The following is a 17980-nucleotide window of genomic DNA, read 5'->3' on the forward strand; positions in this document are numbered from 1 at the left end:
GGATATTCAGTAATATACAATAAAAACAATTTTCTTACAGCCATAAGATTTTTTTTGGAGCATCTGACAACAAAGAAGTTTCTAATGAATAAAAGAGAAACACATTAAAATTCTATTTGTATTGCAAATAAAATCAACTTTATTTCATAAACAACTGATGAGCGTAACATTAAAAAATAAAGAAAATATGAAGTTACAATTTATGAAGCAATAAAATAAGTTCCTAGGTTTACTGGAATGTCTACCTGAATAAAAAAATCAAACTATCAGTAAAGTACTTAAAAAAGCTGGGTACATTGCTAGAGAATTGGTCTAAGACACCTTCACATGATAAATTTTTGCACAAAAAATGTTTAGAGAACTTGCCCAAGCTGCAACCCATTTTGGAGAAGCAACATGCTACACTATGGTCCATTTCTTTTAGCGATGCATATTTGCACCGACTCGCAGCGGTGCCCTTTTAGCTCGGAAAAGTTTCCGGATCACTGATTGGTTGGACAAGATAATTCTAACCAATCAGCGATAAGGAAACTTTTCCGAGCTAAAAGGGCACCGCCGCGAGTCGGTGCAAATATGCATCGCTAAAGGAAATGGACTATATGTGGCCTATTGGCCTTCTTCCTTAGGTATATTTCAAAAGGACTTAGTGTTTTAAGAAATCTCTTCAATATTAACATGTTTTTTTAGTGATAAGAATTATTTAAGTATACATAAACAGACAGTGTAAACAATGCCTGTTTATATAAACAAACACGTAAACAATGTCTTTAATTAGGACACAATGTAAACAGTCTTTTTACATTGGGACATAGAGAAAAGCATGAAAAATTACAAGAGCAGGTTGATGAAATTATACAATTTAAATACAATGTTGTATTGTATATAATGATGTAATGTTGCTGGTCCCTTCCTTATTACTAAATTAAAAAAAATGTTATAAAATCTCAAAGAGCACAGAAAAATAACTATTAATAGAAATATAACCTAATTAAGCTATAGATGATGCAAGTTATTGGTTTTAATATCTTCGTGGTTTACGTATAAAGTTCTAAAATGGTAAAATTCTTAATGAAGAGGATAAACATACTGTACTATAGTCAATTCTTTTTAGCGAGGCAGATTTGCACCGGCTCACAGGGGTGCCCTTTTAGCTCTGGAACGTTTCCTGCTCACTGATTGGTTGGACAAGATAATTCTAACCAATCAGAGAGCAGGAAAATTTTCCGAGCTAAAAGGGCTCCGCTATGAGTCGGTGCAAATGCGGCTCATTAAAAAAATTAAGTATAGAATAGTATTTGATGTATGATTACAATGAAAGCACTTCATAATTATAATCCATCTCACAGGGTAAAACATCAACGCTTCACGAAGTTTATACGAATAGAAGTGTCCATCACGAATCCCAAATGCTAAAGCATTATCGGGTATTTAAAGTTTTCGTCTGACAAAACTCCAGAAAAATAAGAAACCTGCTTCTCTAAAACTGTTTCTCAAAATTTGAATGATCAGATACTTTGCGATAAATAAGAATTTAAAATAATCATTAACGTACGGAAGAATAAAAGTGATGTGAAATCCGAATAAGAATCCATAAAAATATCTCCCAACATAGAAAGCTGAAGTAAAACCACTCATCTCCAGACAAAAAAACTACCATCATACACTTGAAAATATAACAATGCAGAGCAAAGCTAGCTGTACTTAAAAACAAAATCCGAGTTAAGGAATTCATCTCAAACAGTGACAAACAAAGTCAGATACTGGTTACAACTCTAACTGAGGTCTTAAAATTCAAATAAAAATGTTCATTATCTCGACTAAATAAAAGCATAAATAAAATTCAAAGGACAGTACCTAATCATAAACTTGCTACTAAATGAGTTGCTACTGAAATCAACCAGAGGTTGAAATAAAATAACAACTTTAAATCCTACAGACACAATTTAAAACCAGCTAATTTATTGCAAATTGCTCAATATAGGAAAAGTAACAGTTTAAAAGAAATTCGAACTGTACACTGACTACAATCGAAAGAAAAATAAAAGCGACACTACTCGCATCTACATGATAAAATCGAACCCTATTCACGTCTAAAATGATGAATACGTAAAAGTAGATTCACGTTTGAAAAGGACATTACTGATACTTCGTTCTTACATGGGTGCTCCCACGAGATCTCATCTTCTCTATCCAAGGAGGAAGGTCTTCGACAATCCCCTGCTCCGCCAGATCCAAGTACAAGTGAAAAAGGGATGGAGCAGTGATCCGCATGGTCAAATGGCCAAATCGGAAGCCTTGCAATTTAGGATTCTGCAACAAAATGAATGCATGTATTACCTATACAGTTCCCAAGTCATTTTCACTCTTATCTAGCGCATGAAAGAGCGAGATGATCTATCTCTTAACACGAGAGAGAGAGAGAGAGAGAGAGAGAGAGAGAGAGAGAGAGAGAGAGAGAGAGAGAGATCCATGGAAACTCCATTGGCTCTTTGAGAGAGAGAGAGAGAGAGAGAGAGAGAGAGAGAGAGAGAGAGAGAGAGAGAGAGAGAGAGAGAGAGAGAGAGAGAGATAAAAACTACAAATTTCCAAAATAAATTGCATTTTTCCTAGCAATAAAAACCCAGCGTCATCTAAAATGGTTACTCTTAATCTCAATTTCCTATGATCAGACAACAAAATAGAAAAACAGGGTTCAATTGTAAGTATAATAGATTACTTAACACCTCCAATGCTGCGCAACATTACATGTTGCTGCAATGCAAGCTCCTTTGCTTAAATAACTCAGGTTTGTATAGTCTGGAAAAATACAAATTACTTAAAAAATTTGTGGTGTAATCCTACGCGGATACAAACTTCATAGTCATTTAAATAGGAGTCTTCCTTAGGTGGGAGGAAGCTTCCCTTTAGAGGAGGTCACTCGTTTCAAGACAATTACAATAGTAAACTAGAGGGGCACTCAATAGTGCGCAGACCTCCGCCGCGGCAGCGATAGGCAGCGAACAGCCATGTGGAGCTTTCTAACGTGTGGTTAGAGCATCATCTTTGCCCATTCTGTTTCATGCATCTAATGAACTGCGTCGTGTTTTTGAGGATGCAGTTGCCCACAGGGAAACTGTCTACTGGAAGAGAAACTCAAGTGTCTTGGTTCTTGATCTCGAAAGACCTTCAAACTGCTTCAAGACGTCCTCTTTACACAAGTTCTCCGTGACTATAAAGCGACACACTGCTCCCGACAATTGATAAAGCCAGGAGCAGGCCTGGATAGAGTCTCGTACATGGTTGCTACTTCCATATTCTGCATCTTGGATACTGAGAAGATGGAGGGGAGGTTAGTTAACTTGTCGCTAAATACACTGGGTACCAAGTTGGCAACATCAGCATTAATCGGTAGTGGGCTTGGATGAGAGCCTAAAAGCAAAGGAGGTAACTCTGAGGTTCTACAGTACTCACTTTGAGTGATTTCTCTAGCACTGAGACTTGCGTGTTAAACAAGTCCAGAGTGTCAAGAGTCCAGTTTGAGATTGAGAATGCCTATCAAATCTGTGCCTCGCACTCTCTGATTAAGGAAAGACAGTGTCAATGACACACCGTCTGATAGCTATTTGCATGAGAGGAGGCTCACCTAGGCCATCCAAGCAATGGATTAGGCTCATGATATTAATAAGGTGAGTTGCTTCTGACCCAGAAGTCAGAATCTTGAGAGGGGGACTACATTAGCTGGACTGGCACCCATGTGCGCATCGGGGTCTGGGAAGTCGTCGATGATAATAAAATCATGAATCTCCTGAATAGGCTCTTGTTTCTGGGTAATTGGCAGTTCCACTTTGAGAGGATGGCCAGAACACTTTTCCTCGAATGTCCTTCCTTTTTCTTGCAACATTCTGTGAATGGAGAGGAGAAGATAAGAGTAAAAATGGGAGGAGTTGTACTCACTCCTATAATAAGTGACTCTACCCCTAGCAGACTGAGGGAGTAACAAGGAGGTATTTTGCAGAGCTCGACCTGTGCAACGAACATGATCTCTTTCAGAAGGGCAACTTAACCCTTTTACCCCCAAGCTATTTGGAACTTTCCAACCCTTAACCCCCCTGGCATCTTTTTTTTTTCAAAGTACATTTTGCAGCATATTTTTTTTTTAAATTGCTCTAACAGCCTTAATTTTTGTCATAGAGAGGTCAGGTTGGTCTCATTCTCTTGGAACATGCCTGAAGTTTCTCAAAAAATTATCATAAAAAATATGCAAAAAAAAATTTAGATAGCAGTTTTTGCAAGGACGTACTGGTACGTCCATGGGGGTAAAGGGATGAGTTTTGTGAACCGTACCAGTACGTCCATTGGGGGTAAAAGCGTTAAGGTGCCTCCTACGAGGACCAGGTCTATCATCTGCTGTAGATGGGGGGGACCATCTAAAGAGGGGGTAAAGGCTCCAGTGCCCTTTTTCTATCAAGAACCTAAAATGTAGATATCAGAAATGGAAGGTTTTTAGCATTCCGTAGAACGTGTACACTCTGAAGCATTGTGAACTGTAGGCAATGTACTTGCTGGAGTATTGTGTTATAAAATAACAGGTTTGTGATTTGCGTGGCAAATGACGCATTCGGGGACGTCAGCACTCGTAAGGTCAGCAGCGCATACAGACATGTAGCTAACACACGCGGAAATAAAGTATACGTAGTTGTTATGCTAGGCTTCCGTGCAGTTTGTTTGTAAGGAGAAGAAACAACAATATTCGGACATTTCAGTCTAACCGAAGTCATGGTTGTGGATACTGCCGATGTGATCCGAACGTCAACATAAAATGATAGAGAATTCTTGGACTAGTTCTGAGAATTCGTAAGAGACCGATGCCGAGGACAACTGGGCACAGGAGGCAAGCCCGGCTCGTAGGTACGAGCGGGTGAAGGATGTGAATCCTCTAGCAGGGCTGCCTCAGTATGGTAGGAGGTGGCAGTCTCGACTTTAGTGTATCGTTCGTGTAAGGGAATGAGGGGAGACTTTCGATGTTTTTACGAGTGGAACCCCTAGAAGCAAAAAGTGATCCTGCAGAAACTACCATAAAGGGGTCACCACTCAGCATGCTAGTGGGAGGCGAGGGAGTCCTGTGCAAACAGAATAATCGGAAAGACATTGGACTGGATCGAGCACTGGAAGTTCTGTGCCCATAGCCAAGGGATCTGTCTCTGGCAGTATTTTGTGATCACGTTATATTTGGTTATAACGCATTAAAAAAATTACCATCACTAATTAAATAACGGCAATAGTACTCCATAACTAGTTATTCGAGAGCTCATAAAAATAAGAAGGGTGGGGGATATCAGTTGTCTTAAGAAAAGAGCCTACATTTCCTATTGTCACCAGAAGACGACGAGGATGGGGAATGATCCATTTTGGCTCGCTTCTTTTGACAGGAATATCTCTTTCACTGGGAGAACAGCCACTCTCTCAACAATACTCACATGGAGATTCCACAGATTATTATTATTATTATTACTACTAGCCAAGCTACAACCCTAGTTGAAAAAGCAAGATTCTATAAGCCCAAGGGCTCCAATAGGGAAAAATAGACCAGTGAGGAAAGGAAATAAGGAAATAAATAAATGATGAGAATAAATTAACAATAAATCATTCTATAAACAGTAACAATGTCAAAACAGATATGTCCTATATAAACTATTAACAGCGTCAAAAACAGATATGTCATATATAAACTATAAAAAGACTCATGTCAGCCAAGGCATGAAGTGCAAAGAAGATGAGGATCAACCTCACCTCAACTCAGAAAGGAGCCATAAGGGTGACCATCAGGACCGGGGGCAGATCTGCATGACACTAGTGATGCTGAACATAACAAGCACAACTATCTATCTAGGTGCTATGTTTTCGATGTGGGCTGTCAATTGCCTCCATCTGATTCTGTCTCTAGCTCTCTGTATAAATTGTCCAGGTCTTACATTCTCATTTACATCCTCCAGTAAGCCTTCTTTCAACCCCATACATCCCTAATAAGCACGTAATAACAAAAGCACAATACTATAATGGTAATCCAGTGTGGGGAAGTGAAGTCATGATAGTATATAAGCAGAGGGGAGACCTCTTAACGGTACAACGACCGGGGGAGTAGAGTGGAGTTTGCATCACAGCACCATGTAATGCTACCCAGCAGTGAAGGTGTTAAGTAACCTATTTCAATTACAATTGAACCCCGTTTTTCTTTTTTGTTGTCGGTTCGTAGAAAATAGACATTAGGAGTAATCATTGAAATGACTCTGAAGTTTGTATCTGTGTAGGAATAATTAGAAATTTAAATCCCAAAGTCTTGTATCTTGAAATATCTAGGATAGACAAGATATGCAAAGTTTGCTATGTAGTCAGTGCAGCATCTAATAAATAGATAAGCAAAATACTATGTAAACATTTAAGTCTTTATTATTACATTAATTTAATAAAAACCCCTGATTAGAATTACCACATGCCTCAAAGGACTGGCCTCATTGATTTATTTTACGAAGATGTGAAAAATAATGTAGGACATCTTTTAACCCTTTTACCCCCAAAGGACGTACTGGTACGTTTCACAAAAGCCATCCCTTTACCCCCATGGACGTACCGGTACGTCCTTGCAAAAAAATGCTATAAAAATTATTTTTTTCATATTTTTGATAATTTTCTGAGAAAATTCAGGCATTTTCCAAGAGAATGAGACCAACCTGACCTCTCTATGACAAAAATTAAGGCTGTTAGAGCAATTTAAAAATATTATACTGCAAAATGTGCTGGGAAAAAAATAACCCCCTGGGGGTTAAGGGTTGGAAATTTCCAAATAGCCTGGGGGTTAAAGGGTTAAGTTATTATGATTACAAAAATGTTGTTCAAAGAGATCATCCCCCATCACAATCAATGCTAAATTCTCCCGAGCGTTTAAAAGTTTAAAGGTCACTCATGAACGGCAGAGACAAGGAACAGGATAATCCCCTAGAGACTGACTATATATACATATGATCAGCGCACAAGACCCCCCAATTAAGCTAGGATCAGAGAGGGCCAGGCAAGGGATGCTGATAACTCCTACAAGTTGCCAGATTAATCTGCTTGAATAAAGATAAGTAAAAGAAATTAAACATTTACGTATGAAGAGTCTGAAGAGATTGGAAAGGGAAAAGAGCATTGCAGCCTAACACCATCTAAAATGTACCACAGGAAATTTTAAAGCATGCTGAACTGTTTTTGGATACCAAAATACAAAGAGAAAATAGACAAGAACAGATGGCAAGCAGACAAAAACAAAAATGCTGGGATTAAGAGGCCCTCGCAAAGTGTATTATAAAAAGCACAAGCCTATAATGTGATTAACTGATATTTTCTCATTATATGTGAGGTTGAAATAGATCCTAAATTTGGAGAAAGTAACTCAACTCAATATTATCATAATTTGTAATTAATAGATTCTGTTGGGAATCCTAATCAACGGCCAAAGTTAAAAGAAGGCAAAAACTAGAAAAAAAACTTTAAATTTCTTCAGGTATAAATTCATATGGAAGGAGCCAGAAGACCTTTAAATTCCCTAATAAAGCTTCCACAGAATAGAATAACCATTTGAGTTAGAGGGAATGTACAAAGAAGGAAAGGAAACTGCAAAACTGAGTGTATATATAACATCATAAAATATATTTATTTTTCATATGAATACAAACCCTCTTCCTGTTACATAGGAGTAAAGTCAGCTCCATCGATCCAGCTGGGAGAAAACAATGCATCCTGTGTGGAAGAGCAGCAGGAGTCTTTGAGAGAAAGGGGTGATTAAGCAGTAAACCAAGCAATGGGTAGTCTTTTGTGATTGGTGTCATAGGGACATCTGCTCCAATCTCAGTCTGTGTATGTGATAAAGGACGTCCTGGTCTTACTGAGAAGACATACAGTGGTCACTGCTATCGACAAAGGGCAGTCAAGTGGTGTTTAGGTCAAGCCTTCCTTCTCAAAGAGCCTGACTTGGGAGCCTCCAGGTAAATCTCCATGCTTATGATGGGTCTCGAACAGTCATGTTCACCAAGACAGGTACCTCTTCTGGGGTGGAATGTCAGGAAAGGTCTGGGTTTCCTCAAATGGCATAGTCCGAACCGTTCCGGGAAGCTTCAGACAGGGACCAAAAGCAAAAGGAAATACTTTTTTTCCTAGCATTGACATCAGTCAAGAGTCAGTGAGAACTTCGGTATCTTGTACCAGGTCTCACACGGAGAGGGTTGGAGAAAGAGATGTCAATTAAGTTTGTGCTAGAACTTGTGACAAAGACTCGGAACCCAACAGTTTTCGATAAACGGTTTGAGTCTTTCTCCATCTCCCTGCGGGCAATTTTTGACGAGCCAGAATTGCAGCTTATATACCCAGTGAATATTTTTAGGAAGTACTTGAAATAAATGACAAACTACACACCAGCCATTCAGAACATGTTTGCGGACACAGGTAAAGTAAAGATGAACTACAGTATGGGAAACGATAAAGAGGGCGTACGAAAGTAAGGTCAATGAAATGTGAGTGGGAGAGGACCACTATGTCCTTCAGGAAGAACGTCATGGTAAGACAGGTGAATGGAAGACAATCAACCTTCTCTGGGAGGTTATGTGCAGGTATCTAAACACCTTCTTGGGGAATGTTGTAGTCACTCCACAAGTGAGCTGGGTCCTCGGTCAGGTTACATCTGGATCCGGACAAAGTGGGAAAGTGTGTATATGGCAAATACATGTAAATTCTTCCTCCCCTTTCTCTTTTCCGGTCAATACCAAGTGGTCTTTCACCCAAGCTAGAAGAAGCGTACCAGGTGACACTTATGGAGAAATATTGGTGTATGGTACATGAAACACAACCTTCTCTTTGGGAAGCGTGAAAAGGTTAAGACAGGACAAACCTGGTGACGAACGGTTACTTTGATTTAGCCTAAAAGGACGACATTTTCTCGTCAAGTTTTCCCCCTCGAAAGGTACCGTGTGCGGTGAGACATCTAATTCTCATTGCCCTCTATGGTATGAGAACAGATGCCAGAGGAGTACGTTGTTCCATAGTTCTTTTTTGAGGCCTGTGTGTAGTAGCATTTCTCCCCTCCTATGTGTGAGTCTCCTATTTAAAAGAACGAGGATTTGTATTCATATCGGAACAAATCACACATTTGAGCCAATATATTTTTCCTCACTATACAAACCAGAGTCCTCTTCAGGTTTATTGCTCACCTTGTCCTTACCGCAAACCTTAGGTTAGGACTTTCAGATTGGCAATTTAGATCAAATGGGAGAATGGACTAATCCCTGCTTTTTTCCTTAACACTCCAGCTACTCTCCCCCTCAGGATGCATTGTTTTTTCTCCAGCTGGGTCAACGAAACTGACTTTATTCCTATTCAAAATGACTCCAATCACAAATTACTAAAAATAAATTATGTTTCAATACTGTATATATATCTTTAAAAATATTATTAAAATAATGTTAAAATTTGCTTGTATTCGAATACCAGTACTGTATTTCATTTTGATTTCTTGCTACGCTACCTTTCCTAAAGTTCTTTAATATAACGATAAGTCTTGAGTTTCAGCTACTGTATAAAGTTTGTGGAATTCCTGTTAGCAGTGGAATATCTCTACGGTCTCATGTATCAGGTATACTAAAGAATTTGTCTCTTATCTGATTTTGCCTCATCAGTAGTCCAGTCTTTGAAACCATAAAATTTTGGCCATACAGCTTAGCACTGGGGTAGAGGAGGCTATTCCAGGCTAAGGTGTAATTGGGAGGGCTGTCAGTTGCGCTACGAGTCAAGTTTAACTCTTACCAAGAGGGCCCGACTAAATTCAGGAGGTATACATACAGTACATATATTAAATCTCATAATGAAATATAAAGTAAATATTTAGGAAAAATAGGATAAATATAAATTTTCGTATAAAAGCAAATAATAAAATATGACTATATAGAAAATAAAGTATAAAAATAAATGGATATTAAAGTATTATTTACAAAACCTGTTTCTTAAAAAAGTTAAAATCTTACAAGCAGAAATTCTGAGTTTGATAAAATGTCCAAAGAGCTTTCCCTGCCAAAACAAAAATATATCTCTATTAAAAACTTTCGTTGATAAAAATATGTTGTATGGTTAAAAAAAAGTGATCCACTTACTGCATGCAAATCAATAGGTACATAGGGTACCACATCTAAAAAGTAGAGTGCAAACCTCCGCCATGGCAGCATATTTCTCTACCTTTGACCTTAAAATGTATTGACGTGGATTTTCATACACTCAAATATGAACCAAGTTTGAAGTCTGTGACAATTATGTCCAAACTTATGGCTGATTACGTGAATTGGACATTTAGCTTGACTGTGACCTTCCAAAATTTAATAATTTCCAGCTTTTTACATAAAAGTTAATCCCTCAAGTTTCATTACTCTACGATTAAAATTGTGGCCAGGAAGTTGTTCACAAATAAACAAACAAACAGGAGGTAAAACATAGCCTCCCTCCAACTTTGTTGACGGAGGTAAAGACAGTTTCATTACTCTACGATTAAAATTGTGGCCAGGAAGCTGATCACAAATAAACACAAAAAACAGGGGGCAAAACATAGCCTCCCTCCAAAAGCCGAGAACACTTGGATTCCGGAGACCAGATGTCTAACTATAGACAAATTATCACTTTTTCTAAAGAATGATTTACCTCAATTATAAAAAAAAAGATATAACAGTCTACACAGGATGAATAGGTTATTAATGTCTAAAAACACATTAAACTTCTGCCTAAACACAAATGAAAAAGGGAGATTAGAAGGAAGATTATATTTGTAATTTGTTAGGACCAAAACTCAATTGGAAACCATCATATCTAGAACTTTAACCCTTTTACCCCCAAAGGACGTACTGGTACGTTTCACAAAAGCCATCCCTTTACCCTCATGGACGTACCGGTACGTCCTTGCAAAAAAAATGCTATAAAAATTTGTTTTTCATATTTTTTGATAATTTTTTGAGAAAATTCAGGCCTTTTCCAAGAGAATGAGACCAACCTGACCTCTCTATGACCAAAATTAAGGCTGTTAGAGCAATTTTAAAAAAATATACTGCAAAATGTGCTGGGAAAAAAATAACCCCCTGGGGGTTAAGGGTTGGAAATTTCCAAATACCCCGGGGGTAAAAGGGTTAATAAAAATGAGACTAACCTCTGTTTGGATAGGAGCATCTCGTACGGATACCCTTGCGTTCGTGATCTGCGGGATCTCCGCTCTGTTTGAGCCCAGCGTGATTCGCGCCTTCTTTGCCCTGTCCGGTCCAGTATCAACCTCATTACTTAAAGGGTAGCCGTTTCTCAATTGATCTAGCATTCTGAAATTTCTACATTGATACTGTAAAAGGAAAATAGGAGGAAGATTATGAGAAAAGTAGATATGGTAATCATTCATTAAAATGTTATTTTCATTAGTAAAATAAATTTTTGAATATACTTACCCGATGATCATGTAGCTGTCAACTCTGTTGCCCGACAGAAATCTACGGTCGGGATACGCCAGCGATCGCTATACAGGTGGGGGTGTACACAACAGCGCCATCTGTGAGTAGGTACTCAAGTACTTCTTGTCAACAAGAACTCAATTTTCTCCTCGGTCCACTGGTTCTCTATGGGGAGGAAGGGCGGGTCCTTAAATTCATGATCATCGGGTAAGTATATTCAAAAATTTATTTTACTAATGAAAATAACATTTTTCAATATTAATCTTACCCGATGATCATGTAGCTGATTCACACCCAGGGTGGTGGGTGGAGACCAGCATACATGTTAACAAAGAAGCTAAGTATCCCGTATCTTATTTTAGCCGTTATTCAAAATAACAAACATAAAATAAATAAGTACCTGGTAAGGAAGTCGACTTGAACCATTACTCTGCCTTTTTAAGTACGTCTTCCTTACTGAGCCTAGCGATCCTCTCAGGATGCTGAGCGACTCCTAGGTGCTGAAGTATTAAGGGCTGCAACCCATACTAAAGGACCTCATCACAACCTCTAATCTAGGCGCTTCTCAAGAAAGAATTTGACCACCCGCCAAATCAACCAGGATGCGGAAGGCTTTTTAGCCTTCCGGACAACCCAGAAATATTTCAAGAGAAAGATTAAAAAGGTTCTGGAATTAGGGAATTGTAGTGGTGGAGCCCCCACCACTACTGCACTCGTTGCTACGAATGGTCCCAGAGTGTAGCAGTTCTCGTAAAGAGACTGGACATTCTTAAGATAAAAGACGCGAACACTGATTAGCTTTTCCAAAAGGTTGCGTCGAAAATATTTTGCAGAGATCTATTTTATTAAAAGGTCACGGAAGTTGTGATAGCTCTAACTTCGTGTGTCCTTACCTTCAGCCAAGCTTGGTCTTCCTCATTCAGAAGGGAATGAGCTTCTCGTATTAACAGTCTGAAAATAATAGGATAAAGAATTCTCTGACATAGGCAAAGATGAATTCTTAACTGAACACCATAAAGCTTCAAACGGGCCTCATAAAGGTTTTTAAAATAGAACTTAAGAGCTCTACAGGACATAATAGTCTTTCTAGTTCATTTCCAACCATATCGATAAGTTTGGAATAACGAACGATATTGGTCAAGGCCGAGAAGGCAGCTCGTGTTTGGCTAGAAAACCAAGATGTAGAACATGTAGCCGTTTCGGATGGAAATCCGATGTTCTTGCTGAAGGCATGAATCTCACTGACTCTTTTAGCTGGTAAAGCATATCAGGAAAAGAGTCTTAAAGGTGAGATCTTTCAGGGAGGCTGATTGAAGTGGTTCGAACCTGTCTAACATAAGGAATCTTAGAACCACGTCTAAATTCCAACCAGGTGTAACCAAACGACGCTCCTTCGTGGTCTCAAAAGACTTAAGGAGGTCCTGTAGATCTTTATTGTTAAAAAGATCTAAGCCTCTGTGACGGAAGACTGATGCCAACATGCTTCTGTAACCCTTGAAAGTGGGAGCTGAAAGAGATCGCTCTTTTCTCAGATATAAGAGGAAGTCAGCTATGAGTTACAGAGGTACTGGTCGAGGATACGGATACTGACTTGCACCAGTTTAGGAAGATTCCCCACTTCGATTGGTAGACTCTAAGGGTGGATGTTCTCCTTGCTCTAACAATCGCTCTGGTTGCCTCCTTCGAAAAACCTCTAGTTCTCGAGAGTCTTTCGATACTCTGAAGGCAGTGAGACGAAGAGCGTGGAGGCCTTGGAGTACCTTCTTACGCGTGGCAGACGTAGCAGGTCCACCCTTAGGGGAAGAGTTCTGGGAACGTCTACTAGCCATCGAAGTACCTCGGTAAGTTATTCTCTCGCGGGCCAGAGGGAAGCAACTAGTGTCAACTTTGTCCCAACGTGAGAGGCGAACTTCTGCAGTACCTTGTTGACAAACTAGAACGGAGGGAATGCATATAGATCTAGATGAGACTAATCTAGTAGAAAGGCATCTAAAAGAACCACTGCTGGGTCTGTTGAGAGCCTCTTGGACATCGAGGTTGCGAAGAGATCTATGGTTGGATGGCCCCAGGTGACCCAAAGTCTCTTGCATACAACTCTGTGGAGGGTCCAATATGTTGGAATTATTGTCCCTTCCTACTGAGACAAACTGCCAAGACATTCAAGTTGCCTTGGAAGAAATTTGTTACTAGTGAAAAGTCTAGACCTGTTGAACAGGAGAGGAGGTCACTAGCGAACTCGCACCATGTCAGAGAGTAGGTCCCTCCTTGCTAGGAGATGAACATCAAAGCAGGGAGTTGTCCGTGTTGACCTCCATTACTTTGTCTTGAAGGAGAGACCTGAAGCTTTTCCAGGTCAGACTTACTGCCAGAAGCTTCTTGCAGTTAAAATGCATTGTCCTTTGACGCGAGTTCCATAATCCCGAGCATTCCCTACCGCCTAAGGTCGCACTCCAGCCTACGTCCGATGCGTCTGAGAAGAGAACGTGGTTGGGAGTCTGAACAGTCAGGGGAAGACCCTATAAAAGGTTGATAAAGTCCTTTCCTCAGGTTAGACCAGACTTATCTTCCGGAAACCGGGATCGAGACCGCTTCTAGCGTCTTGTCCTTTTCCAGTGAAGAGCTAGATGAAACCGAAGAGGACGGAGGTGTAGTCTTCCAAGTGACACCAAATGCACCACGGATGACAGTGTCCTAACCAGACTCATCCACAGCCTGACAGGGCCGTATTCCTTCTTCAGCATCTTCTGGATGGATAGCAGGGCTGGGGATTGATCTTCTTGTTCAGCCATGTCCTCATCAGAGGGTTCCTCATCCGAAACTGATGAGGAAACGGCAACGGAGTGGGCAACGTCTGACTCGCTGAATCCGGTCGCACTGGTGGATGCGTGACGGAGCCGGACACAAGATCATGGTACTGCTGCACAGTCTGTGAACTGTCAACCATGGGGAAGCGAGGAAGTACAGCGACAACCCGAAACTGTCTAGACTGTCTGGGTAGTACAGATAAACCCTTATCGGGTTGCTGAGGTTGCCGCACTGCGTCACAACAAGTCACCTCTGCTGGTTGTTGAACGTCTTCCCAGTGACACACTGAACGTCCACAACCACCTCCGAGAGTAGCATAACATCAACGTGCGACTGGCAACCCACACTGGGTCGCACCGGTGGAGGAACCATCTCAACTGGCGGACGTGAGTAGGATACCTCAGCGTCAACAGGGCGTACAACCAACCGGTAGGAAGGTCGTTGGCAAGAAGGGTCTTCTCCGTAAAAAATCCTCTATCAAGGACTAAGCTTGGACTGCATGTCTTGCAACAAAGCCCAAGGTCTATGGGAGCAGGTGTGGCAACAGACGGGGTTAGCGACTGAAGCGGAACCATTTACCCTCCCTGGAAGCATGTTATGCTTAAATAAAAGTCCATAGGAGGCTAAGCAGCTTAAGGCTCCTCTCCAAATGACAGAGTCCTCAAGGGAATATCAGAAGGAGGGAGAACAGCACTTTCTCATCTACAGGAACCATATCCGAGAAAAGCTAGGTTCTCTCAGTGAGGGTTTCACTGGTGCAAAAGCAGCAGACCAGAAGGCAACGTCATGTAACTGTATGACAGTCTGTGAGTTGGCAACAACCAAAGTTGTGTGGGGAAGCCTCAACTCCTGACTGACTAGTTTGCTGCTGGCGAGTGGCGGTAACCACAGTGTGTTGCGGAGGCTGACACACCGTGTCAAAACACGGCAGCTTGTGGTAGCTCACGCACGGCAACGGAGTGCTCTGTGTGTGGGAGTCATCATACATCTGGCAGGGTTGACTGTGCATGGGTGGAGGAGCTCTCACAACAAGAGTGTGAGAGCAGGAAGCCATGCCGGGCGCACAACCGTGGGAGGTGTAGGCCCACGGGTGCATCGTCAACCTTCTCCGCAGTCGGAGTGTGGGAGCTGGCAACAACAAAAGCAGAGTGCTGGTGTGTGGGAGGGGCTGCGGTGGGTTGAGGAGCATGCGGTATGGTATGCGGAGCATGCTGTAAGGTATGCGGCTCATGCTGCATGGTATGCGGAGCATGCTGTAAGGTATGCAGAGCATGCTGCATGGGCTGCGGAGAATGCCGCATAGTGCTGGAACCCGGCAGCTCTACAGAACCTTCCCACTGCTGATGCGGTAGCTCACGCATGTTAGCAGATGGTGCAGCAAGAACATGCGTCTGGCAGGGTGGACTGCGCATCGGTGGTGGAGCTCTCACAGGTGGAGGGTGGGAGCAGGCAGCCGCAGTATCTGCTGAGCGCACAACCTCGGCGGGTTGTAGGTTAACAGGTGCATTGTCAACCTTCCAGCACGATACTCCTGCATGAAGGAGCAAGCTGAGACTGTATAGTCTGCAGCATGGACCACTAGGGTCTATGAAAGACAACAACAAACGGAGCTACTGTCCGTTGTGACTGAGGGTCTAAAACAGCTGGTGCGGCAACAGACGGAGTTACTGCCTGTTGCGGTACCACCTTGCCTCTCTTGGGAGGTGTGCAGTTGTCGTACTGCAGCGAGTCCGAACTGACCCAGTAGCTACACCTAGGCCGTTGGACTTGCGCGGAAGGGACCGACTTGCACTTAAAAGCTGCAAGATTAGGTCCATGGTTTCTGCGAGAAACCTCTTCCGCAGACGAGGAATAAATGGGCTCTCTCGTCTTTGTGTGGGTGGGGTGATCACGTCGGCAACGTGTGTAGATACACCCGAAACCACGGAGGGAAACGTCTGTTCGTCGATCAAGGCCTGTGGAACCCATAAGTCCTTCGACATTACTTCTCCCCTGGGCTTGGGAGCTTGTAAGAGGTATCGGACTAGGTGAACAACTGGCACGAACAGACGAACCCTCGAACGCAACACTGTAACACTTTGCGCATACCACTTTATCACTTTTGATTTTCTGTTTGCACTTATTTCACTGAACTCGAAACTTTAAGTGGTTTGTACCTGAAACACGCAATCCTATCCTTCATTAAAAGGTAGTAATTGCGAAAACAGTATTACAATGTAACAGAAAAACATAATGAAAGATAAAGAATTCAGTGGCTGGAAAAGAGACTAAACACTAGATCAAATAAACTACGTTTAAAATCTCTCACCGCATAAAGCCTGGGAACAAGAATAAAACTCTAGAAACGTTTTACCTTCTTCCCCTATAGCGACTAGGGAGAAGAGCAAAAAACGAGAACAACGTTACCCGCTTGAACGAAACGTTTATCCTCCTCTCTCTCCCTCCGTCTCTATCTCTCTCTCTCTCTCTCTTGACTTAGAACCTGAGAGATGAGCCCAATTATATATATCGTTAAAACATATTATTTGTTAAAGGAAAAAAACTGAAAGGTTTCCCAAATAAAAAGATCCTTTATTAGAATTAAAACCATTTAAGCTAAGAAAGAATGAACGAAACGCTAGAATCGGTTTACTCTTACTGCAACGTGAAACCGTGAAATACTCTCTCTCTATCGTAACGATAGAGCGCAAGTTGAACGTTCTGAACGTCAACAACTGCGGAGACTAAACAAAACGTTAGTTCAACTTTGAAAACAGTACGAGACTATCAAAGAAATTCTTTCAAAAACATTAAAATTAAAATAGCATAAATTCTTAACAGGAAAAACGATATGACGGGCTCAATGTTAATTAACTTCGGTTCCAAGTAAGGACCGCCTACTATTAGGAAAGGTCGCATATAAACAAACATAAAAATTAATTTTTATAAGTTTATAATAAATGGAAAGTTAATCGAAGAGGCCTATAAATGGCGGAGAGATATAAAATAAATCTATAACTTTGTTAAGCAAAATTACCAAAAACCTAAACACACTTCCGTCTAAGGGAAGGGTGGGTCAAAAAAAGTGAAAGAGAGTCTATACTCTCTTCGACACCAACACTTCCGTCTAAGGGAAGGGTCGGCCATTTAAAAGTGAAAGAGAGTCCATACTCTCTTCGTCACCATAATAAAATCTATCCAAAACGAGTTCAAGTTTTGAAATGAAGATAAAACCCCTGCATAGCGAAAGCTCAAAACTGGAATAGTGTACTTCACCAAAAAGTTGTGAAAACAAATCCAGTTAGGGACGGCGTATTAGTAGGTCTTGCCGGAGGCACGACAGAGGAAAAATTGAGTTCTTGTTGACAAGAAGTACTTGAGTACCTACTCACAGATGGCGCTGTTGTGTACACCCCCACCTGTATAGCGATCGCTGGCGTATCCCGACCGTAGATTTCTGTCGGGCAACAGAGTTGACAGCTACATGATCATCGGGTAAGATTAATATTGAAAAAAAACTTTTACGGAATACAAAGAGATTAAAATGTTCTATAGTACATAAATCTTAATACCTATAGAGAAAAAGATACATTCCCCTTATCCTAATCTTTTTTTTTTACTAAAAATAGAATAACATACCTCTTTACTTTGCATGAAATATCTGCCAAAAATTGTTCTCCAATTTTATAAAATTCATTGAAAAATTTGTATGTGAT

General features: G+C 40.9%; 1 protein-coding gene across 2 annotated transcripts in view; it reads right to left on the reverse strand.

The window, feature by feature from the left end:
- LOC137627921 (uncharacterized) overlaps positions 1 to 17980 on the reverse strand; it is a 71916-nt gene that overhangs the window by 19879 nt on the left and 34057 nt on the right. The window contains exons 5-6 of one of the 2 annotated variants that reach the window (XM_068359374.1): positions 11192 to 11374; positions 105 to 2310 (exon numbers count right to left, since the gene is read on the reverse strand). In XM_068359374.1, the coding sequence (XP_068215475.1) occupies positions 2137 to 2310; positions 11192 to 11374 (357 nt within the window). In that variant the 3' untranslated portion in view covers positions 105 to 2136. Of the gene's footprint in view, positions 1 to 104; positions 2311 to 11191; positions 11375 to 17980 lie in introns of those variants that run through there. The other variant, XM_068359375.1, reaches the window with a different exon arrangement.

This window comes from Palaemon carinicauda, chromosome 35 (genome assembly GCF_036898095.1).
Source record: "Palaemon carinicauda isolate YSFRI2023 chromosome 35, ASM3689809v2, whole genome shotgun sequence".
NCBI lineage: Eukaryota > Metazoa > Arthropoda > Malacostraca > Decapoda > Palaemonidae > Palaemon > Palaemon carinicauda.